The sequence below is a fragment of the Nannobrachium achirus genome (genome assembly GCF_963921795.1).
Source record: "Nannobrachium achirus genome assembly, chromosome: 22".
In the NCBI taxonomy this organism is placed as follows: domain Eukaryota; kingdom Metazoa; phylum Chordata; class Actinopteri; order Myctophiformes; family Myctophidae; genus Nannobrachium; species Nannobrachium achirus.
The window spans coordinates 8,744,101-8,768,471 of NC_137829.1; the positions used below are offsets into that span (position 1 = coordinate 8,744,101).

Sequence of the window (24,371 nt, forward strand, 5' to 3'; positions counted from 1 at the left end):
TTTTTATCACGATAAACGATAATATTGCTTATCGTCCCATCCCTACCCCCAACCCAACAGACACACACACACACACACACACACACACACCCTGACTGTGCCGGGAAAAGCCCCCAACCTTCCAAATTTCACAGTGAGCTGCTTTCGGAGTGTTCCGAGGCTCATCATGTGCCTTGCTGAGGGGCACTCAGGCAGAGAACTTTAAGCTCGCCACAGGAGGCATGTTTTCATCCCGGGGTTTTTCCCCCGACGCACTGTGTAGATTTTCTTTTTGCAGCGTGTAGGCCGATACGTGCACAGGGGTCTGTATGAGAACCCTGCCTAGAGTGACTTCAGCCCCCCACCCCACCACACCCCACCCCCTTCTTCTTCTTCCAGGAGATCTGATTTCCCTGCTGTAGGCAGGCCGAGAGCACGACTGTGTGTATGTGTTTCTGTGTGTGTGTGTGTGTGTGTGTGTGTGTGTGTGTGTGTGTGTGTGTGTGCGTGCGTGAGTGTGCGTGTGTGCACACCCGTGCACGGACGAGCGTGCACCCCGGGCAGGCAGGCAGGCAGACCTTCCCCATCTCCTTTCTTCGCTTTGAAAAACGAGGGAGGAAATCTCAGAGCAGCAGTTATTATTCATCCCTCAAAGAGAACGGGGAGGAGGGAGGGAGGGAGGGAGTGGGTGGGGGGGGGGGTGGAAGGAGAAAGACGAAGGGAGGAAGAAAGAGAGAGCCAAACGAGAAGGAGGGGTGGGGGATACATTAACTCTTATCTCACTGTACTCTGCATACTGCACCCCTGGATGCACTCTCTTTCACTCTCCCGCTTTTCTCTTTCTTTTCCTCCCTCCGCGTTCACTTTCCTTCCACGCCCCGTTCTCTTCTCTTCTCTTCTGAACGTCTTTGCGTTAGTTTGCACGTACGTGCGTGAGCGTCTCTGTACGTAGAAGCTATACATACGTTGGCTTGTTGTACCCCGATGTCTTTTCGGAGCGGGGGATGTTTTTGTTCTTTTCTCCAACAGCCGCCAAACCCCCAAATCACACGGCAAAATGTCAGGCGAGCAGAGTTCTGTCTGAACCTCGTCTGCAGCTCTTTTTCTATCTGTCAATCTGTTCACAGCCAATTTGCTGTGTGCATGTGACGCTGCAGCCCTGATTGCTAAAACAAGCTTGCTCTGTCTTGCAGCGACATGATTTCTTTTTTTAGGCATATATGATGTGTTGAGGCAGAGTAAGTATGAGTGCATCGGTAACCTGCAACATGCCTTCCTGGGGTACTAATCAATTACATGTCGTCAAGAGTTATGGGGTCAGTGCATGAACTGTTTGAGCCATCAGTACACCATGGGAGATTGAAAACCTCAAAAAAGACTTGACACTGTATGGGGCCTTACCCCATTCGCCTAAACCTGCTAGGCATTTGTAGGCAACTAGAGGTTCGGGCCACATCTAGAGTTTGAGCCATACAGTCTATGGACATGGTGATATGCCCATAGTTTATGGAGATCTCTGTAAGTGTCTTCAATCCTTGTCTCTTTTATGCCCATATATGGAGATCTCTGTATCTGTCAGTCCTTATCCCTTTTGTGCCCATAATCATATGAAGCTGACTGATTTGTTTGCGCCTGAAGCAGGTTATGGCTGAGTCATGATGACATGGGCGTGACAGAGGTCCGCCCGCCTGCCCGCTCGGTCCTCCCTTAAAACCCATTTAGAACGGGTACACATTATAGTGTGTCATTATTTTATGCTTTAACTATTGAAAAATAGCAGATCTACAAGCTCGCAGCGCGGCACAGAGTGCTTGTAGTGCTTGTAGATCTGCTATTTTAAAAAAATCATGAAAATTTGAATTTTGACACGATTCTATAAGTGTCTTTAGAATCCTTCTAATGTTTTTTTGAAAAACCCTATGTTTCTATGTCAGCAATCTGGCCAGCCATAAAAGGTCCTTTTCACTTAACTGGAGCTCAGTTAGTCTGTTCTTGAGAGACTACTATGTCAGTGGTGCTCAAACCTTTTCATGTGAAGGACCCCCAAAATGATATTTATTTGGCCACGGATCCCCATTTCAAAATATTTAGTTCCAGGGACCACCCAGAAGCAAAATTTGAGTTACAATGAAAATACATATATTCAAAGATTTGCACACATTTTCACGACTTTTTTCCAAAAATAGCAGATCTACAAGCTCGCAGCTGTGAGCTTGTATATCTGCTATTTTTCAATTGTTAAAGCATTCAATAATCCTAGGCCTAAATGGGTTAAGCCAATTTTATAATATAGATTTTGAAAAACATTTTAAAACTATTCCAAAATGTTTTTCTAAATGGTAAAAAATGCCCAAAAAAGGTTAGGCATAAGGGGTAAGATAAGATAGGGCAATAAGGAAATTGTGTCCGATGGCCCCCTGTTGAAGACCCCTGCACTAGAGCAAATAAAACTAATTTTAGGTCAGGCCAGATTGCTTTTTGTCTGTGGGTGCTCCCAATGTTGAAATGTATCTTAATTTTTTCACATTACACAAATCATGATGGGTAGCATTTTTAGGCTATCACGTCTAGGACTAAATGGCGATGTGTACTATATTTTACAGCAGTTTTCTGTCTGCAGCTTCCAAGCAGCCAATGGCTTTTAAGCAAGGTGTTGTTGATATAGTTTGATTCAGAAGCCTAATGCTCGTTACAAACCCAAGAAGATTCCAAACTCATGTACATTTTGATCAAAAGTATGAATGGAAATGTACACTTTCACAACATCCATATCCAAACATGCATATCTAGATTCACCAGTAAATGGCAATAAAAGAAGTCACATGGATACAAGCACTGTCTGTAACAACGTTCTTGTGGCTTTGCATGTTGATGTTAACATTAAGCACTTTGAAATCATTATATCCACCAAAAATGCAAGATCATGGGTCATCCAACTCTGTCACTGGCTCTGCTTCTCCTTAAAGATTAGTACAAATTCTGCACCGCACCGAATGTCTTTTATTTATAAGTTAGAGCCTCTTATAAGATATTTTCCAGCTTTTCTGCCTTTATTTGATAGTACAGTAGAGATTGATAGGAAACTATATAGTACAGGTAGGTCTTAACCACTCAGCCATCGGCAACCCCTCCACCTAGCCAATTTGTGGTTTTTTTTGGAGCGGTGTGCTAGCACAGCTCCCTTTGTGTGGCTTTGTGTGTCCAAATTGTGTTGGTCAGCACGGCGGCATCTGCGCATGCGCGGACTTTGTGTGTCCAAATTGTGTTGGTCAGCACGGCGGCATCTGCGCATGCGCGGACTTTTACCACACACACACACACACACACACACACACACACACACACACACACACACGTGATAGCCGCTAGAGTGGAGGCTCACGAAGCATGCAGCCACCGTAGCGAGCCACGGGCAATCAAGAATTGACACATGTCAATATATAAATTGGTGAAAAAAAAGTCAGGGACTATTCTATTCTCTTCCCCCTGCCACGGGAGGTTAATGTTGTCAATCTGTGGGTCAAGACCCGCAGAGAGGTCCCCAAAATATGTATATTCAATATTCAATTATATATATATATATATATATATATATATATTTATATATATTTACCTGGAACTGCTAAAATTCACCGCTCCACTTCGAACCGAGGTTTGATTTTTAAATATATTTTTGGGCCTTTATCTGCCTTTATTGATAGTACACAGTGGGGCTTTTTCCACCGGCAAAGAACTGGTTCGGGTCTTTCTCCCGCCTATGGGATGGCAACTTTCTTGGAACCTTGGTTCGTTCTTGCAAACCGGCCACGGACCAACTTTTACGGTTCGGAACCAACTTGGTTCTCGTGGAAAAGCTCACCTCTGGTTCATCCCATAGGCGGGAGAAAGAACCTGAGCCGGTTCTTTGCCGGTGGAAAAGGCCCCGGTGGAGAGTGACAGGAAATAGGGAGAGAGATACGGGGAGTAGAGCTCTTTATGGGTCCCCAGATTTTGAAAAATTGCAGGGCTAAGATGATTGCACTGACCTGGGATCAGATTACCACACCGCAACTCATTCCAAAGTTGAGCCGTGCATGCCGTCAATTAATTGAGAACGGAGAGTGCACAGACCAGTCTATGGCACAGACTTAGAGCGCATCAAACTATACCCAAGGAATCAATATTGGGTTGTTTGGTTCTTTTTGTAGTCTACACTCTCCCAGAGTTAAATGCACGCTTTGCTGTGCAGACACGGTAGCATGCCCATAGTTTATGGAGCTCTCTGTAAGTATCCTCAGTCCCTAAAAAGCAGCATTGAGTATAACAGCCTACTGTATATATACAATCCAACAGTCTGGGTCGGGTCTGTACAAGCCTTTCTCGGAACTTGGAATACATTTCACGGGTCCAATTAGGGACCGGGTCTGTAAAAAAAAAGTTTGAACAACTCGGAATCTGACTAAATTATCACGGGTCCACCCGGGTTCGGTATCGTTATTTGAAAAGAAATCTCGGAACTTCTCGGAATCTGACCAAATTTCACAGGTCTGTTTTTGACCCGTGAAGAGCTGTAACAGTTTCGGTGGTCGGAGACAGTATGGACAGCCCTTTAACCTCTGGGCATCCTGTAACCTTTGATTACTGTGCTGGCATTGTCCATTTCCAGGCCTTTTCTAAACTAGAGGTTCGGGCTGCTACGCTGTCCTCACATCTACGTCGCACTGTCCTGCCGAACGATATATCTGAGTCATAGTGTCGGGGCCAGGGCTTTGTCAGAGTACCGGTTGTACCCATCTGTCTGTGTCCCTTTTGTGCCCATAAATGGAGATCTCTGTATGTCAGTCCTTGTCCTTTTTATGCCCATATATGGAGAGATCCCTGATGTCATCAGTATATGGCCATATATGGCATGGCATATTAGTTGGATCAACTGTTCTGGACAACTGGATTTCTATATCTATATGCCTATAATGGACAACGTATTGGTTGGATCGGCAGTTCAGGACAACCGCACATCCGAATGACCCGACAGTGGGCACCTCACTCCCTCGAATCCTTGCTCATGCGCCTTGCCTATGAGCCTGCTGATGTCATGCCTATATATGGTGTAACAGGTTAGTTTATGGTTATACAGTATATCTGAGTGACATGCCTATAGGCCTACATTATATGGACGTAACGTCAGAGTCGTATTGACGTGGCTTTGGTCTGCCATCCAGCCCTCCCAGTAGCCAATTTGACAATTTAGGCATTTAACAAACTATTTTAACCTATTTACTGCTGAGAATATTTAACCAAACCACTGCCAGCTATTTTTCTCTTTTCTCTATTTTAGTCAGGAACACTCAAGTCAAAGTAGATTTAACCATTTATTGCATAAATGGAATACAGTTAATCTTGGCGTTAACTCATCCACTGCTTATGACTAGTTTGCCGAGTTATAGTTATGTGTCCACTCTGCTTATGACGAGTTTGGAAAAAAAAAGTTTTTTTTTTTGTTTTTTTTTTTTTTTAATTATTTTTGGACCCCATTAAATCTAGTAAACATGATTTCAATCGCGATTTTGCATGTTACACCCCCATACAACCCCATCTTTCATACAGGGCAGCCATCTTTGCTTACATAACATGTAAAACATAATGGCTATTTTCTCAAGAATGCCTGAACGGATTTCCAATCTGATTTTTTTGTTTGAAAGCTGTGAACAGCCTGCACAAACATGGTGCATGATCTGTGCATGGGCGTGCATGATCTGTGCACTATAAATTACATGGAAGTCTATGGAGACTTATGGCGGGGAGATCCCAAAGAAGGCATATTTAAATGGCAGTAGATGAGGTTATTAATGGGCTCCACGTTCGGAGATGTTCCCTGAATTTTGTGCAAGCTTTCTGAGCATGCTAAGTAAAATCAGGGAACGCAATCACAAGTACGGTATTTGAGCTTAGCCAGACTGATCGTGCAAAGGTGGAGGCTGGGATGGAGGAGGCAGCTAGCAGTGAATGATTCTGAAGCTTCGGATCCAAGCATAGGTAGAGAAGAAAGAAAGCCATATTTAAAGGGGCCTTCCCTACTGATTGAGAGCTTTGATTGGAGTATGGCAGTCATGTGACGTAATAACCAGCAGATATGATAATGAGGTATGAGAACAGAGCTGACTGACAGCTGACTGCAGCTGGGCGGAACGACTCCCGTGTCCTGCATAAACTAACGCTGAAGCTTTATCTCCAGTACAATCCCCCAAACTTCAGAGATTATTTCTGTGCTTCCGTGGGGGGAAAGGTTAGAACTGCATCAAGCAGAACTGTATCGTTTGACAACCCTGTGCCAGAGGAAAGGCTATGTATGGGGTCGTCAAAGTTTGTAGGGTTTATCCTGCTGTCAGACTTTTAGATTATATGAGATATCTTGTGTGCAAAGCTTACATTTGGACCTGAGGGTGGTGCTACAGGAAAGGTACACTCAAGTGGTCAGGGTCCTTCCTCCAGAGAGCATGAATGCTCTCAGCATGTTTCATGGCAATCCACCCATTACATTCTGAGATATCTCATGAGCGGCTCAGGAGGCGCAGTGGTAAAGTAGCTGCACACCATCACAGAGGTCCACCATGGTGCACCCAGCTTTGTCAAGCATATATACGAACACAATTGGCCCATTTCCCCCCGTTTTCCCCCCTACTCTGTACATATAGTTTTATACATGGTAAATGGTGCATTTATATAGTACTTGTGATGATATTGAATGTTTTTGATGCTACTTATGTTTTTTTTTTTTTTTTTTTTTTAAAGATCTATTTTTGGGCTTATGCCTTTGATAGGACAGTAGTAGACTGACAGGAAATGGGGAGAGAGATGGGGAATGACATGCAGCAGAGGTCGTCCGGATCGGGAATTGAACCGGCGACACGCTGTCAGTCATCAGAGCCAATGTGGTATGCGTCCGGACCAATAGGCAAGTGGGCGCCCCGATGCTACTTGCCCCCGATGAATTGCATACCTAGGACCCCAATAGGGCTGCAAGCGAACCTTCGGGGATTCGAACGTTCGTTCGTTACATTGGCAATCGAAGTTCGAAATTAATGGGTTCAGGTTTCTTTTTTTTTTTTTTCTCTTTTTTTTTTTACACAAAAAATAATTATCAGAATGTGATAGGCCTATTCAGAATATCACAGTAGTAGAGATAGCCAAATACGAAATAAGTTAGGCCTACCGGTAAACACTAACAGTTAATGGTGACCGTTATAGTAGTTATAAAATGCACCAGAACAGCTTGGAGCGATCAAGGACCGCCCTCCGCTCCAATTCCGCTCCTGTTTGGGGCCGCGAACCATTACAGCGCCTCGCTGACATACGCTTGTTGACAGTAGACTGAGTAGAGTGAGAGCAGCTGAGCTGGGTAGAGACACTGAGACAGACGTGTGTGTGCTCTGAACAGCGAACACCCAGCCATCCACGCACCCAAAGATTAAACAGCCTTTCTCCTAAAGCATGAGCAAAGATGGATTTCATTGCAACCCCCTAAAGGATCTATAATGCGATTTCTGGGGTTGTTACATCGAGACCAGTTTAGCCCGAACGCGACGCGCTCCGACGCAGTCACCAAGTCTAATCATCATCCGTGCAACTCCGCTATACATTGAGCCTGTTCGTCAACAAACTGCGCAACATTTTCTCCGAGTGTTAGCCGAGGTGTTAATGCGGCCACGCATCCACGCGTTTTCAATGGATAAAAGCGCATTTAAAACATTTCCTACACTGTTTTAGCTGGTTAAAGGTACAGTACGTTCGATGGTTCGAACGTTCGAACGTTCGGTTTTTATTCAATTGAACGAACCATCTAAGGTTCGATTGTCCGTTCGGAAAATCCCCCCGAAGTTCGAATCCCTAAAACAGGGCTAGATTACAGCCCTAGACCCCAATGGAAACAATACTGCAATGGTGTAATCCTTTTAGACTAAGTGTATTGACTGTATTCGTGCTGTTTTACATTTCTGTCTAATAAAATAGTCAGTCAATCAATCAATCAATCAATCAATCAGAGAAGTCGGCCGGGGAAGGTGATATATTACTGCACATACTCCCTACGGGCCGGGGTCGCACCTTTCAGCAGGGAGTGTTGGACGGGAGGAGCAGTCCTCCCGGTGGGGGCTCCTCATTGGCAGGTGTGTCAGTAGGATACAACAGCAGTGTGTTTGTGTGTGTGGGGGGAGGAACCTAAATCAGTTGGGGGGGCATGCCCTGGACACCTGAAGGTGCTCAGCAAGACTTTTCATCCTGTAGTTCAGTGGTTCTCAACCTTTTCATGCCGCCACCCCCAAAATAATCATATTTTAACTGGGGACCCCCCCCTCCCCCCACCCTGACAAGCACTAAGAGTTGGGGCATTACATTTTAAATAACACGGTTATATTGTGAAAATAGCTTTCTGCCTCTAATATTTGACAATTTGGCCAATGTTTAATTTGTCAATTTAGAGGTCGCTTTAGAAATGTGCAGATACCCTCTATACACTTAAACTTTATTTTGGTTTGTTTACTGTCGAGTGAGAAAACATTGTTGCATCTTCTGGGACCCCCCCAAAATAATTTGGGCCACAGGTTGAGAACCACTGCTGTAGTTGTCGAGATTTTGTTTGGGACTAAAGTGGCGGGCCGACAGGCCGACTGACAACACCATCCTCAGAGCTCTGCCGCCAGCGGCTCTAAGAAATAAGCAATTCCTTTCCAACAAACGAGTAATTTGTATCACTGCTAGATTGATTACAATGATCATGGGTATGTGCGTTATTTGTTCGAATATACGTATGTCTGATCATGCATACTGCGTGTGTATTACTGGGCGCCTCTGTTTGCACACATTTATGTGTTTGTGTGTACACCCCCCCCCCCCCCCCGTACCCCCCCCCCCCCTTCTCATCTGTGTGCATATTGCCTCTCGCTTTGTGCAGGTGCGTGCTGTGTGTGTCTGTGTGTGGTCCAGCCAATGATCAGTGTGTAACTGGAGCCACGGAGCCTTTAGCAGTCCGTCTCCCATTGAACAGTGGTGGCTCTCTCCACTATTCATCCCCATTTAGCCAGACAGAGAGCTGGCCTACATAGCCGTCTGAAGTGCAAACACACCAGTGGTGTAAAGTAACTAAGTACATTTACGTTAGGGCATTCACCAAATATTCGAATATTCAAATATCAAAGTCACTATTCGACGTTGTTCACCAAAGTCGAATATTCGCTTATTATTATATATATTTTTTATTGTTTTCTCTTTAAAAAATATATAGTTTATAAAGCTTGGCTAGATAGGAAGTTATAAGAATGAGTTGTCAATGTCCCTGGTGGATGAATTTGCTAATGCTCTATACCAGGGGTTCTCAAACCTTTTTAATAAACATATTACATGTTAACATATCTGGGGACCCCCACCGTGACAAGCACTTGGAATTGTAGGTATTACATTTAATGTGACTCTGTTTCCGCAGATACATATTGTGAAAATTGCGAGGTGTTGTGAGCATGTAGACCTGATATTTTCACAATGTTTGCCTCTTGCTTACTTAATATTTGACAGTTTGGCCAGTCCTGTAGAAAATTCAACTATTCGAATACTTTGAGGTCGAATAATTCGAATACTAAAAATCACTATTCGTGAATGCCAATACTTTTATACTTTTTTTAAAGTACATTTTGTATTCTAGACTTAAATAATGGAGTATTTCTATATTGCAGTATTGATACTTTTACTTAAGTATAAAATGTGAGTACTTTTTCCACCACTGAAACACACGGAGCAGCGACACACTCTGAGGCCGGACACACACCGAGGATTGGGCTTGATGTCACACATTATGGGAGGGTGTGTAGGTGTGTTTTGTCTGCGCTTGTGCGCGTTACAGGCCAGGCATACAGAAAGGCACGGTAGACAGCAGATGTACATATCGTCGCTGTCGGGCAAAAACCTCGTATCTCCAAGTTTCAAATTTGTACGTTTTTTCGCGAAGTAAAACCCTGCTTCATCACACAAGCCCGGCGCACAAAAATAGTGAAAACAGCCGATCTACAAGCACACAACGCCTCGCACCGTGAGGCGTTGTGTGCTTGTTGATCTGCGGTTTCCACTAGTTTAGTTAATTTTTTTAATGATAAAAACGAACGGTTTTGGACATACAAGGTTTCCACCCGACAACGACGATATAAAGGGAAACGCGTAAGCAGGCTCGAGTGCGCCGTGTGCTTGTGCACACAGGCACACACAGACACATAGTCGCACCAAGGCAAGATACGCTCGCTCGCACCTAGACAGGCACGAATTTGCTGTCACACACACACACACACACACACACACACACACACACACACACACACACACACACACACACACACACCATACGCTAATGCAGGCACACACACACACACACACACACATGCGTACACCGCACACACCCTGCCTCCCCCTCCCTCTGCTCTTTCAGGCACGTCTTTAAATATTCATCACTCTGGCTGCTCTGAGAGCGCCGTAAACGCTGCCTCACACTCCAGGGAATCACTAAAGCCTACTCCATCATCTGCTCTCACACACACACACACATGCACGCACGGACGCACACACACACACACGCACGCACGCACGTGCACTCATGCTCATGCACGGACAAATGCACAAGACACTCGCACATATATACTCGCATGCACTAACGGACATTACGTGCTCACACGTCCACGTGTGTGTGTGTGTGTGTGTGCGCGTGCACAGACGCACACATGTATATATACATACATCACAGAGCTTACGTGCACAGCCAGGGGCAGCGCTGGACACACAGACACATGCTGCTACACAGATCCGGCATGGGGAAAGCACATGGGCGTCAGTGGAGAGAACAGATTGTGTGTGTGTGCGTGCGTGCGTGTGTGGGTTCGTGCATGCATGTGCGTGTAATGTGTGTGTGTGTGTGTGTGTGTGTGTGTGTGTGTGTGTGTGTGTGTGTGTGTGTGTGTGTGTGTGTGTGTGTGTGTGTGTGTGTGTGTGTGTGTGTGTGTGTGTGTGTGTGTGTGTGTGTGTGTGTGTGTGTGTGTGTGTGTGTGTATTTGCTCCCGGCACAGAGAGCTGAGTGGTGTTGTGTTCCAGGAAACAGGATGTCTCTTTGTTTGGGTTTTATTCTGTTGGTGAACGTTAGCCGCCCGCTCCCCGGGGTCTGTATGTGCCTGTTTGTCTGTTACTCTGTACATGTGTGTGTGTTTTGTGTGTGTGTTGTTGTTGTTGTTGTTGTTCTGCACCGTCCTTCAGTTGCAGAAATATTTCCAGAATATTGTACATGGAGCGTAGGAGGGTGTGTGTTTCTCTGCAATATCTGTGTCGGCACTCGTGTATGAAGATGTAGATAATGGGAGTCATTCCGAAGAACCCTAAACTGTCAGTTGTCCCCATGTTGACCCCTTGATGAAAGGGGATAATGCCCCAGTATGGCTACTCATACATGGACCGTCTCAGAGACCATCATACAGATTGACACAGAAAACACAGGTGATTTATTTACATATAGTACCACGATCACTCACATTCAGATATACATATGACATGACCACAAAGAATCCCATTACTTTAGACACGTACGTGCAGTTGAGCATAACCCACTTTTGGTTTGGCGTTAAAAGTTACTTAACTGTCTTCTTTGCTGTTTCCATTTCCGAGATACACTGACCACATTTTAAGGGAATGTAAATATGCATACTTTCCAAAAGATAAAACCAATCCCCTCCCCCCCAAATACAATTACTTTAATCACACAGCATTTCCTCATGGTGCAAACATCATTTCACATGTTCAGTCAGACAGACACGCATCAAGATTAAACCATTTACTGCAATGCTGTTGCTTAGTATTTGGCAGCGTGGCTCTGCTCCTGCGATGCTCCAGAACAATCTGCGCAAGCATGACACAAACAGACTTTGGGATCAAAACGCCTCCCCCCCCCTGAAGCAGAGCCTAAATATAAATATACACAGTTAGGATAATAGGTAGCTGCCTACTCCAGTAGAAAAGCTCAAGTGAGTTCGGTTCGGTTGGGCCCCCTGAACTGGAAAGAATATGGACGGACAAATGTCATTTCATACTCTGGCTCGTGCTCACTTGGTGGCGAGTGGAGACTCGCTCAAGCAGTGTGTAAGCTGCAGTACAGCCAGCAGCACTGCTGGAAGTGGAACAGATGCTTAAATTAATACCTGGATATTGCGACGTGCTGTGGGGAATTTGTGACAGAGTTATGTGGAAGGTATGCATTCCCCTTCTAGCGATTGGTTGTGTTTATGAATGGTCACAAGATAGAGATTTCAGAGGTGTTTGTACCTCCTGGAAGTTGGCTAGTGTCTCTTCCAAACTTTCCTTGGTTGGGCTGATAGAAAGAACTTGGAGCTGGGCTGAATGAAGGAGGAAACGATACGAAACGCCAAACTGGGCTCAGGTAATTAAAACAACTCGGAGGCACCGAACAGCCGAATTTAGCTCGCCCAAACCGCTGAATGGCGTCAAATTGTAGTCCGAGACTTGGGCTTAATATTAGACATATGAACCCCTCATACAGCAGAACCTAAAGATTTTCTTAAATTAACAGAACATTCTCTGGGGCACGGTGGCGCAGTGGTTAGCGCTTCGCCTCACAGCTAGAAGGTCCTGGGTTCGATTCCCACCGGGGGAAGCTGTGGGCGCTGGGGGCGTGTTCCTCCCTCCACGTCATCAGCGCCCACACCCTAGGTGGGGTTGGCGATAGGGCCTTTCTGTGTGGAGTTTGCATGTTCTCTCCGTGTCTCCTAGGGTAGATGCCCTCACAAAAACATGCAGTAGTCCTGGTTTCTATACTACCTCCCCCTAGCCAGCCAGGTGCTCCCCAATTCCCCTGGCACGGCAGGGGGAGAGCGGAAACCAGGACTACAGGTTAGGTAATTGGCACTGGGTGAGAAAATGGGTTGCAAAAAACGGGGGATAAAAATATTTTTAAAAATAAATAAAAGAACATTCTAAAATACATATCACTGGAACTGAATCACGTGATTTGTGGAACAAGTCCCAACAGCCTTTCGCTGCTTGTACTTGTTGACAAATAAAACTTTCTTGATTCTTGATGCTTATATATTGAAAACCTAAACATAAAACTAGAGGGGGAGGCTGGGGAGGTGGATTGAGTTTGTTCACTGACAAGCTGTCTTTTGCGAGAAATGTTGATTGTGTAAGGGTCAATATCAGTCTGTTTACAATACCCTGCGTAGGTTGAACCATTATGAGAGCGTGGGTGTGCTGTATGTGATTGGAGTGTATGAGTGTGGGACCGGCTTAACGTCTGTGCATACCTGAGCTACAGCGATGCTCCATTTCTTTGTGTAAACAGTCACAGGTCACCATGCCTTGAGATGAACAAACGCATCGATGCTTATTGTTTTTCACTTCTGTTATTATGAGTGTTCTTTAGTACGGTAGTACCACCTGGTATGGATGCTTGTCTGCAGCCCTAAAGTCACAACTACTACAACAACTGAACATTTGTTCAAAGATAGTTGGACAACCACTTCAGAGGCTATATATGACTACGTATGATCACAGCATTCTAAGTTTGGCAAGAAATCCTGTTTTTGTTCCTTTGTGTCGATTGTTTGTAGATGTTGTTGCATACATGGCTGCTGTGTCGCAAGACAAATTTTAGTGTGAACTGACAATAAAGTACCATATCATATCATATCATATCATATCATATCATATCATATAGGTAGAGTTGAGAATCACACTGCAGCACCATGTAGCATGGATGGATTCTTGTTTATTTTGGATCTGCCCCATTAAGTTAGAGGAAGGTTGAGATATTCTGACAGTTGCTGTGCTGCGGGCAACGGGACCTTGTTTTAGCACTGCAAAGCATGTGATTTGTCTGGAAGAGGAAAAAAGAACGCTAGTAGAGAGAGGAAGTATGACAGGGTCAAGGCCTACTATTCCCTCTTTCTTCTTCTGTATTTCTGTCTGTCTCTCTCCCTCTCTCTGCCTTTCTCCACTTCTCCACATCCCGCAGACAGACAAGAAAATAAAAAAAGGTGCACCTGATAAGAACAATTGAAAGGTGGAGAAATTAATGTCCAGGAAATATTTAGGACCAAAATCATGGAAGTTGAATGGAGATATAAGGGAGCAAGAGATTTCTGTAGCAAATGGAATGATTGATCAATACCTGAAATAATTTGTGGAGCGAATAGCGATGGTGTTGCTTGCCCCATAAACTGCTGATCTACAAGGTTATGTCGTGCTACATTGTTAGCTTTTAGATCTGCTTTCTCCGGCAAGCAATGGAGTCTAAACAACCAGTAAGACGCCTAAGGGCGACAAGCGACATGTCTTGGCCATCATGCCAGTAATGTATGTCGGACCAGTTACCCACCAGTTACCCATATATGGATTTCCATGTACTGTATATGGAGATGCTGTGAGACTCCAATCATGCTTATACAGTTATTCGTTACGTGAAAGTCCTATGACGTCTATGACACCTGACATCACACATAGAATCACTTTTATGCCCATATATGGAGATCCCGGTCTGTAGAACCAGACACACAGATATGGGCTGTCTTGGCCATCTGTCTTAGCCATATATGGATTCTGTTAGTGTGGTATGTGGCCGATGTGGCCTCCATATAATATTCCCATATGAAGTGCTGTTAGATATGGGCTTAATATTGATGACATCAGGGAACTCCATATATGGGCATAAAAGGGATTCTGTTAGTGTGGTTCCCCTGACATCAGAGTGATGTCATAGTGGAAAACCCATAGACCATAAAAGTGTACACGGACAGACAGACAGACGGCCGGAGACATGATGTGCCGTTTCTCATACTAAACAGCAGAGAGACAGATAGCGTCACATGGGTAATAATGATTGACTGCATGCTCACAGGTGGCCTCGCAGCGTTGCTTGTTGCTCCACTAATGTGTGGGGGTGCGTGCACGACGTCGCTGACCACTGGTTTACTCATGAGTCATGCAGTATTTTCTCTTGGCCTGTCTTATCTTCTTCCCCCCCTGTCCCAACAGCGTTTGGCCAACTGTTAAGCTGAATTTATACTTTGTCATTCCACCATGCCACGCGCCAGAAATAACTGTTACATTCAGCGACTTAGAAATTAGGCTTTAGCCTTGCTCACTCCCGCCACTCCGCATGCATACAAAAGCCTACACACAAATATGAATACACACGCACGCACGCACACACGCACACGCAGCAGCTCAGTCAGGCATTGCCTGCAGCCACGCTCTCGTTCCCATCGCTGCCTCCCTCATTCATCTTTCATTAGCCGCGCTCGCATAGGAGAGGCAGCCTCTACCTCCTGTCCTCTCGTCTCTTTCTCACTCCTTTTCTACCTCATTTTCCTCTCTCTCTCTATCTCTCTCTCTCTCTCTCTCTCTATCTCTCTCTCTCCCCCTCTCTCTGTCCCCCCCCCCCCTTCTCTCATGTGCGCACACGCAATCTCTTTCCCAGTTCCTAAATGTATCTCATCTTTCGCTATCTGCCTCGCCGGTCGTCTGTATATATCTCCCCCCATTCAGCCCCGGTTGCGCTTTCCTCCAATTCAGCCGATCCTTCAAGCTATCCGTCCCTTTCAACGCCTCCTCCTCTGTCTTTCTCCTCCTCTCCTCCTCCTCCTCCTCTCTGGCGCCCTTGGCGCTCCTGTTCTCCACCATAGCCTCCCTCTCACACATTCTCACCTCTTTATCATGCTCTCGTTCGCTCTCGCACTCCAGTCTGCCTTGCTCCCTCCCCCTTTCTCTCTCCACGCCGTGCTCTTTCTTTGACACTCATCCCTTGCTGCCTCAGCCGTCAGCCCCCCCTGTACTGCCCCCACCCTTCCTGGCTCTCTCTATCTCTCCCGCCCTCTCTTTCTCCCTTTCATTTCTCTCTCCGTCTCTCCCTCGGCGGAGGGGAAAGGCTCTTCGCCTCTAATTGCGGCTGTTCCGTTGCCATGGCGCGTGTTGCTCGGCACTGCGAGGTGCGCTGTGTGTGTGTGTGTGTGTGTGTGTGTGTGTGTGTGTGTGTGTGTGTGTGTGTGTGTGTGTGTGTGTGTGTGTGTGTGTGTGTGTGTGTGTGTGTGTGTGTGTGTGTGTGTGTGTGTGTGTGTGCGTGTGTGTCAGGCAGGCAGGCAGGCAGGCAGATGATTGCTGGCTGCCAGCTCTCGTTTCCCGGACGCCGATCGCGTTTCTTTGCGGCAGCAGAAAAAAAAATGAGACGCCAGAAATAGCCCCCCCTTCACACAGCACAGAACCCACTCACTGTCGCTGCACGCACTCTGTAGAAACACACACACACACACACACACACACACACACACACACACACACACAGACGCACACACACACACACACACACGCAGGGAGACACACATGCACTCAGACACGCACGCAACTTGTCACAATGTCTCCTCTGCACATCGTGTCTCGCTGATACATACGACCCAGGATAGACCTCTGTGCACACACGTACACAAAGGCACGTGTGTACGTGTGTGCTCTTCTTCCAACAGTGTGCGTGTGTGTGTGTGTGTTCTGCGTCTCTTGGGGGGGGTTGTGCGGGGACTCCTGATTTATTTCACCTTTAATGGGAAGTGAAATGAATGTGAGCACCAGCTGGTCTGGTCCTGGGAGATACAGTGGAGGGCTAACCCAGAAAACAGGCAGCGCAGTGGCTCCAAACATCGCTGACTCCACCAAGACACCGTGCACTGGCTCCGCTCCCTCAAGCCAGACCCGCTGTTTGTTTTAGCCTGCATTTAGCTAGGCATTTGGCCGTCGACCTTATCCAAAGCCATTTACTGACGAGTGAGCATGGCAGAAGTCAGTGTCTTGCTCAACGATGCTTCAATAAGAATCGGGCCTTTGATGGGCACATTGTGACTGTCTAGCAGTATGTTATTGCCACTCTAGGTCACCCAAAGCTTTCCTTCTTCACTTTAACCCTTTCAAATAATAAATTGAAGGAAACGCGCCAACGGGGGCAGATTAATACCAAAATAAACCTTGAAAATGGATGCCTTTGAGAAGATAAGACAGGATTATTATCAGATTCGTGGAGGAATCCAATCATTGTTGATGGGTTCAAGTAAGTTGTCCTGTACTTCTGACTGCCTTTTGGTTGAGGAGAAGATGGCTCATAATCTCTTTTTCTGACTAGCGGGGGGTGAAACGTAACACCGCCTGTAATTTGTCATTTAGATAACTGGAATATCTGTCCCTCAAAGTGTCACTCACCACATAGACGAGTGATTGATTAGTAATTACTACTACTAGTACACTCTTGTCAGTAGTTTTCAAATGTTTTCATGTCACATGCCCCCAAATTTACTAATTTAGCCATGGGGAACCCCGTTTCAGATGATTCTGTTCAAGGGATCCTGATGTGAAAATATGTTTTGATATAAATTAAATGACCCTGACAGATGTTTTGGATTCTCCTCCCCACGTGGCTCATAGGTGGAGGACTTGGAGATTGTTTTTTCTCTGCATGGCACAGAGGGGTCGACCTCTGTGGCCACTTGTGTGTGTGTGTGTGTGTGTGTGTGTGTGTGTGTGTGTGTGTGTGTGTGTGTGTGTGTGTGTGTGTGTGTGTGGCCACAAGTTCAGGCTGTGCGTCTACCCGGCAGCGCAACGCAACACAGTGAGAGCGCTGCGAGCCATACATGGGTTTGACGCACTCGCTAATAGATCAATAAAAGACATTAGCGGCGGGCTAACCCAGCGAGCCGCGCTAATACAGGGTTAATCCAGGGTTAATGGCCGAGCGGCATCATTCTCGGAGGCAGTCATTAGCTCGGGGGGGCCACGGCTGCAGAAATATCAGGACCCGGGTTCCCCCCGCAGCCATGCCCCAGGCCCCTCGCTACAGGCTCCGCAGAGAGATGGAGCACAGAGAAAGAGAGAAGAAGAGTACAAATATTAGGGAGGAGAAAGGAACACCCTCACGAGTCAGAAAGAAAATGAGATATCCAGATAGATGGAACCAAGCGCATAGAAAGGGAGAGATATAGGAGAAAGGGGGAGTGTTGGGGGGGGGGGGGGGGGGCGCATCAGGGAGGAAACGTGCGTGGAGATGAAAAAAGAAGATGGGAGCAGTGAAATTGTGGTCAAGGGAAGCAGAAGCCGAGATGGGGAGAGCGAGTGCAGAGAGGGAGAGAGAGAAAGAGAGAAAGGCTAAAGGAGAGAGGGGGAGTTGAGCGCTACACTTCTCCCTGTCCTTGTAAAGTGCTGCGTGCTGTCGGAGCAGCAGCCAAGAATGTGTCAGCCCAGCCGTCTCGCACTGCCTAATGGGCTCTTAAACGCTGATATAAAGCTCGCTCGCTCCCTATCCCTCTCCCCCCTCACTCTCTCTCTCTCACTCTCTGCCACGGTCTCTCACTCTCATTACCTCTCTCACTTTCTCTCTCTCTTAACTCTGTCCTTCATCTACTCTGTCACTCACTCACTCTCTCTCTCTCTCTCTCTCTCTCTCTCTCCGTGTCTCTCTCTCGCTTTGTCTGTCGCCCGCAGTCTCTGTGTCCATCAAATTCTCTCTCTCTCTCTCTCAACCCTTTTCTTTGGCGATGTTCTCTGTTCAGCCCTCTGACACTTTTCTCCTTCCATTGCTCTGTCCTCACCTCCGAGGCTCCCCCTCAGTTTGTCATTTTATTTACATACTTATTTTTTTATGTGTGATCTTAACGCCTCTCCGTCTCTCTCTCTCTCTCTCTCTCTCTCTCTCTCTCTCTGCCAGGCTCCATAATGCATTCTACCCACTGGAGCCCTCCTTCCCTCTCACGTTGTTACACGTCTTGTCGGCTCCGCTCCATGGCTTGGCCAATGCCTTCGTCTTTGGCCTTGACAGGGACACGTGGAGTCTGCTGAGCCCTACCGGCATACAGGTAGGCCTACTTCACACACACACACACACACACACACACACACACACACACACACACACACACACACACACACACACACACACACTTTATGATTTCCATTTCTTTCCAATTTGTCATGTAAAACAGTGGTTTTCAACCTGTGGGTTGGGACCCCCAGGGGGTCCCCACATTTTTTTGAGGGGTCCCCAGATGATTAACTTAATGTGCAACGTTGTTTTCTCACACCACCGTAAACAAACCAGCATAATGTTTAAGTGGATAGAGGGTATATGCACATTTGCACAAGTACTTTTTAACAAATTAAACATTGGCCAAATTGTCAAATATTAGAGGCAGAAATTGTGAAAATAGACGATCTACATCTACATCTCTTTGTGCTCATCAGGGGTCCCCCCCACCCTGGGGGTGGGGGGTCCCCAGTTAAAATATGCTTATTTTGGGGGTTTCAGACTGAAAAGGTTGAGAACCACTGATTTAAAACACTTCACCAGTTTTCCATTCTATGCTTGCCTTCCTTTTTTTGACCCTTTTGGTTCAGCTGGCCCCATGGGTTGGGTGTTCAACATATGCAAGACAGTGTCGGTTAGCGGAAACAAATTAAAAGACCATTTGGAATTCTGAGGTTTCTTGCGGTCGCTGGAACATTTGCTTTTCTACCGTCTCCTGTCGCCAGCTGTGTGGTTTTATTTACGTTGTCACCGTTCAGACTCCAACGTTTTAAAAACATTGCAACATCCGAGGGCTGTCGTCGGTGTTAAATGCGAGTATTTGAGCAACACTGGCATTTTGGGATATGATACCAAAATCTATTTCGTAGAGTGAAATTTCAGTTTAATGATATTTTTAAATTTTGCAGCAGTATGGCATTTCTTTGCATCACACACTCACATAGAGCCTTCAAAGAAAAGCAGTGATGACGTAAATCTCTGATGGATGATTTCTTTACATATGAGCTGCAAGCTTCATTGATTCATATTAATTAACATGATTTATGCTTTCCCTCGTGAATTTGTCATAATCACCAAACCAGACGAGTTGAATACGAGTCAATCCTAATACGAGGCCAATCGATACCAAAAAGCGAATTCGGGTTCCCTGTTTCAATTCACTTTAATAAGTTTCATTCATCCCTGCCAGAGTTGTCTTGGCAAGCATTTTTTTAAACACACGCACACAAAAACGAGTGTATGTAATGGATGCCAGTAATGATAGCGTCTATCTGGCTTGGGTACACACACACATGGAGTGGCCTGTCCACTGTCACCAATGGGACGCCATAATGGGTCATGTGAGTGCAGTCTGGAAGAGCGGAATGTGTGGTATGACCTTCAACCCAAACAACGTCTGTGTGTGTGTGTGTGTGTGTGTGTGTGTGTGTGTGTGTGTGTGTGTGTGTGTGTGTGTGTGCGTGTGCGTGTGCGTGTGCGTGTGCGTGTGCGTGAGTGCACGACACGTGCATGCACGTTTGTGCACGCGTGTGCAGAATGGGTGCGCATGCAAGCAAGATGGAATCTCTGTGTTCCCGCGCGCTTAAATCACAGAGAGAGAGGCTGTTTGTATGTCTGAATAATAGAGGTGTGTGTCAGAGGGAGAGAGAGAGAGAGAGAAAGACAGGCAGGCAGGCAGGCAGGCGGTGTGTGTGTGTGCGTGCTTGTGTGTGTGTGCGCGCGCGCGTGTGCGCTCGTGTGTGTGTGTGCGTGCGTGCTCTATCGTGACTAACAGGCGGTTGTTATTCATCATGGCATGCGACTCCCAGCAGCCCCCACACATCAGGTGTGAGATTGGCGGGCGGGGGGAGGGAGGGGGGGGGGGGGGTGATAAGGGGTGGAAGAGGGAGGGAGGGTGAGTGAGTGCGGGGGGTGCAACAGCATCAAAACATTCTTTCTTTCGCCGCAACGAATCTGCGCTTTCATACACCCCCCCCCCCCTCCAGCTAGCTCTCCCTGCCTCCGGCAGCTTTCTTTCTCTCTCTCCCTTGCTCTCTCTCTCGTTGCCTGCCTGCCTTTCTCTTCCTCAGTTCTGCGCTCTCTCTCTTTCTCTGTGTTTGTATCTGTCGCTTTATCTCTTCCTCTTTTCAGTTTCTCCATGTCAGTCACCCCTCTCTCTCTCTCTCTCTCTCTCTCTCTCTCTCTCTCTCTCTCGCTGTTCTGCTCTGCATTCCCCTCGCTCTATCACAGTGTCCCTGGCATCTATCTCTCTCTCACAGTATTTCTGCCTCTTTCCTTTGTGTGGCATCTTCCTCCCTCCCGTGTATGCTCCCTCTCTCTCTCTCTCTCTCTCTCTCTCTCTCTCTCTCTCTCTCTCTCTCTCTCTCTCTGATATTGATCTGCATTCTAGCCATACGGCTGAACCGCCTGTGTCTCTGCAATCAGCACAGCTCTCACTCCGTCCTGTACTGTATGTCCATGCTAGGGATGGGACGATATGAAAATTTCATATCACGATTATTGTGACAAAAGAAATCGCGATTTACGATATTATCGCGATGATCAAAAAAAAATTTTTTTTTGGCAAAGACATTTGATAGAGTTAATTATAAGTACTTCTTACCAATAGAGGGTTTAAATGGTACTGGATATGCAGCTCGGGCCAATAAAAGGTGAATTGATCCCAGTGCATGACGGAGGACGATATCACGATACATTAAATCTCCACAATACGAGTGTTTTTTTATCACGATAAACGATAATATTGCTTATCGTCCCATCCCTAGTCCATGCACGTACAAGCAGCCACCGATCCTCAAATGAAAATTATTTATTGCGACCGTCAGGTCGCAGTTACTACCAAAACCTCGACAGGCTGTCTGTCAGTCAGTTTGTCCGTCAGTCTGTCCGTCAGTCTGTCCGTCACGTCACACTTTTCCCCAACCATATATCTCTGCCACCGTTGCCCCAATCCATGCCAAACTTTGCACACACACTCCTTGCCTGCCAATCCACAACCTCCACCCCTCCCGGGACCCCCGGAGCTCCAGGCCAAAAAGTGCTAAAATGACCAATGACCACCCCAACGGGGCTGTTCACGGGGAATTCCCAGGGACCACCGACTCCTGGTGCTCCAGAATGGATGCAAAAGTGGTCGCACCCCTAGTGGAGGACCCCCGCCACTGCAGCGCACATAAAATGCCGTAACTCGGGCTAGGAGCGACCGGGAGAGCCGGGGCCGGTACCCACGCACCCGCCTCGGCGGCGCCAAGAGAGCCGTCAACATGAATCTGTCCCATATATTATATATAATTTTTCAAACACATTTTTGGACACTGCTCCTACAGATTTTGCCCTAAAATCACGCAAATCGGTACACAGTATGTCTACACTCATGTCATCAACATGGATCTGTCCCATATAGCGCCACCATCAGGCCCATTTTTTCAAACACATTTTTGGACACTGCTCCTACAGATTTTGCCCTAAAATCACGCAAATCGGTACACAGTATGTCTACACTCATGTCATCAACATTGATCTGTCCCATATACGCCACCATCAGGCCGACTTTTTCAACACATTTTTGGACACTGCCCCTACAGATTTTGCCCTAAAATTACGCAAATCGGTACACAGTATGTCTACACTCATGTCATCAACATGGATCTGTCCCATATATTTTTTCAAACACATTTTTTGGACACTGCTCCTACACATTCTGCCCTAAAATCACGCTGCGACCTGACGGTCGCTTATCTCCCGATTAGGGAGTCTTACTGGTAAATTATTTGTTAATTACTTACCTTCTAACTGTGTGTCTATGTTCTGTGTGTGTGTGTGTGTGTGTGTGTGTGTGTGTGTGTGTGTGTGTGTGTGCGTGTGCGTGTGCGTGTGCGTGTGCGTGTCCACGTCCATATGTACACCCAGCTGACTCTCCAGTCGCGGCTGTGTGACCGGACCCGCATCGGAGAGTACCACCCTGGGGCAGTGCGCTACACGCAGGCTGACCTCGCCGACCTCAGCGACGATGACGACGACGACACCAACGTGCTCTTCTACTCCCCAGATATGACCCTGAAAGACCGGGGACCCTGAGAGAGAGAGAGAGAGAGAGAGAGAGAGAGAGAGGAGAGGGAGAGAGAGAACAAGGAGGGAAGGAGCTCAGAGGCAGGGTCACTGACGAAGACAAAAGGGCGGAGGATTAGCTAACAGGCTAACAATGGAATTTGTTGCGTAGACGGCTTGAAAATCTGTTATTTCCAGCAAGCGACACTCTTGTGTGATAAAGTATTAAATTGGGCTTTAGAAACTGAGAGAGAGAGAGAAAAGAGGGAGAGAAAAAAAAGAGGGGTGGATAGGGGCACGGAGCGGAGGGAATGGTGGGGTGGGGGGGTGGGGGGGGGGTTGGTGGGGGACAGTCAGGCAGATAGAAGCCGGAGATGAGCTGTCAGGTTCCATTATTAATCCCCATCCTTTACTATTTAATATCCTAAAGACACACACAGGCGCGCACACACACACACACACACACACCACACACACACACACACACACACACACACACACACGCACAGAACTGCAGCTCCCTGCAATACCGCTCTACCGCTCTCCCACCTGGCAGAGAAGAGCAATCCCCCCCCCCCCCCCCAAACGTTTCGCTGCATCCCAGAGCTCTTAAACACCCCCTGCCCTCCGTTCCTTTCCTGGTTCTGCATTCTGTTACTGTAGCGTCCCACCGCCAAAGAAAAGAGGCTGCCGAAAAGTATAATCATAACAAGGTGTGAGTTGTTTTTTTGTTTTCTGTCCCCCCCCCCCCCCCCCAAGGCACGTGCACTCATAGACATCAAAGGGGGCTTGAGCCCCTTTTATCCGTCTGTAAAAAGTGTGCCCACTCTCCAGACCAAATGCAGTTTTTACTATGGTGAAAGAAATGCAACTGCCCTCTTTCCATGCCAAATACCTGAATGCAGCATTCAAGAGAATTGACTTGTCCAAACTCTCCTGAACTTCAATGCCTTATCTTGATTATGCTTAGTTCAGTATGGTATCAAGCTCTGCGACGCGATGTGAGCTTGGAGGTCTGCTATTTTCGATATTTTCATCAAAAAGCCCTTTTAGAGATTTCAGCCCCTGCCTCTCTAACATTCTCTGCACGTCCCTGTGTCGTCCCCCCCCCCCCCCCCCCCCTTATCTGCAAGAAGTGCAAAAAGGTTGGTGAGGGAAGAGAGCTTTCAAAAGGCTACCTCTGTTGCGTTTCTACGTTTAAAGTGTTCTGATACTGAGACTGATCCCGCTATGGAGAGCTATTTTCTTACTGACGGGGGGAGGGGAGGGGACTTAGACAGGAAAAAGGAAAGAGGATTTAAACAAAAGAAGATGAGTCGAGAGTTCCGAGGGCAAATAAGCCCAGTGCTCTCACGGAATGAAACTGTATTTGTTTGCACCGTTCTCTTTGCATATGGTCTTACTGTTCTTTGCGATTCTTACATACAAGTATTACATTGGGTTTTGTTTTTTAAATGAAATTCTACTGTCCTTTCAAAGAATTTCCCGTTATTTGTTA

At 46.7% G+C, this 24,371-nt stretch overlaps 1 protein-coding gene across 2 annotated transcripts in view; it reads left to right on the forward strand.

Moving 5' to 3' along the window:
* The window catches only part of LOC308307903 (cyclic AMP receptor 4), an 83,901-nt gene extending 60,767 nt beyond the window's left edge, over positions 1 to 23,134 (forward strand). For both annotated transcript variants that reach the window (XM_080753233.1, XM_080753234.1), the window contains 2 exons: positions 18,731 to 18,878; positions 22,736 to 23,134. In XM_080753233.1, coding sequence (XP_080609359.1) covers positions 18,731 to 18,878; positions 22,736 to 22,903 — 316 coding nt within the window. In that variant the 3' untranslated portion in view covers positions 22,904 to 23,134. The remainder of the gene's footprint in view (positions 1 to 18,730; positions 18,879 to 22,735) is intronic.
* Positions 23,135 to 24,371: the final 1,237 nt, after the last annotated feature.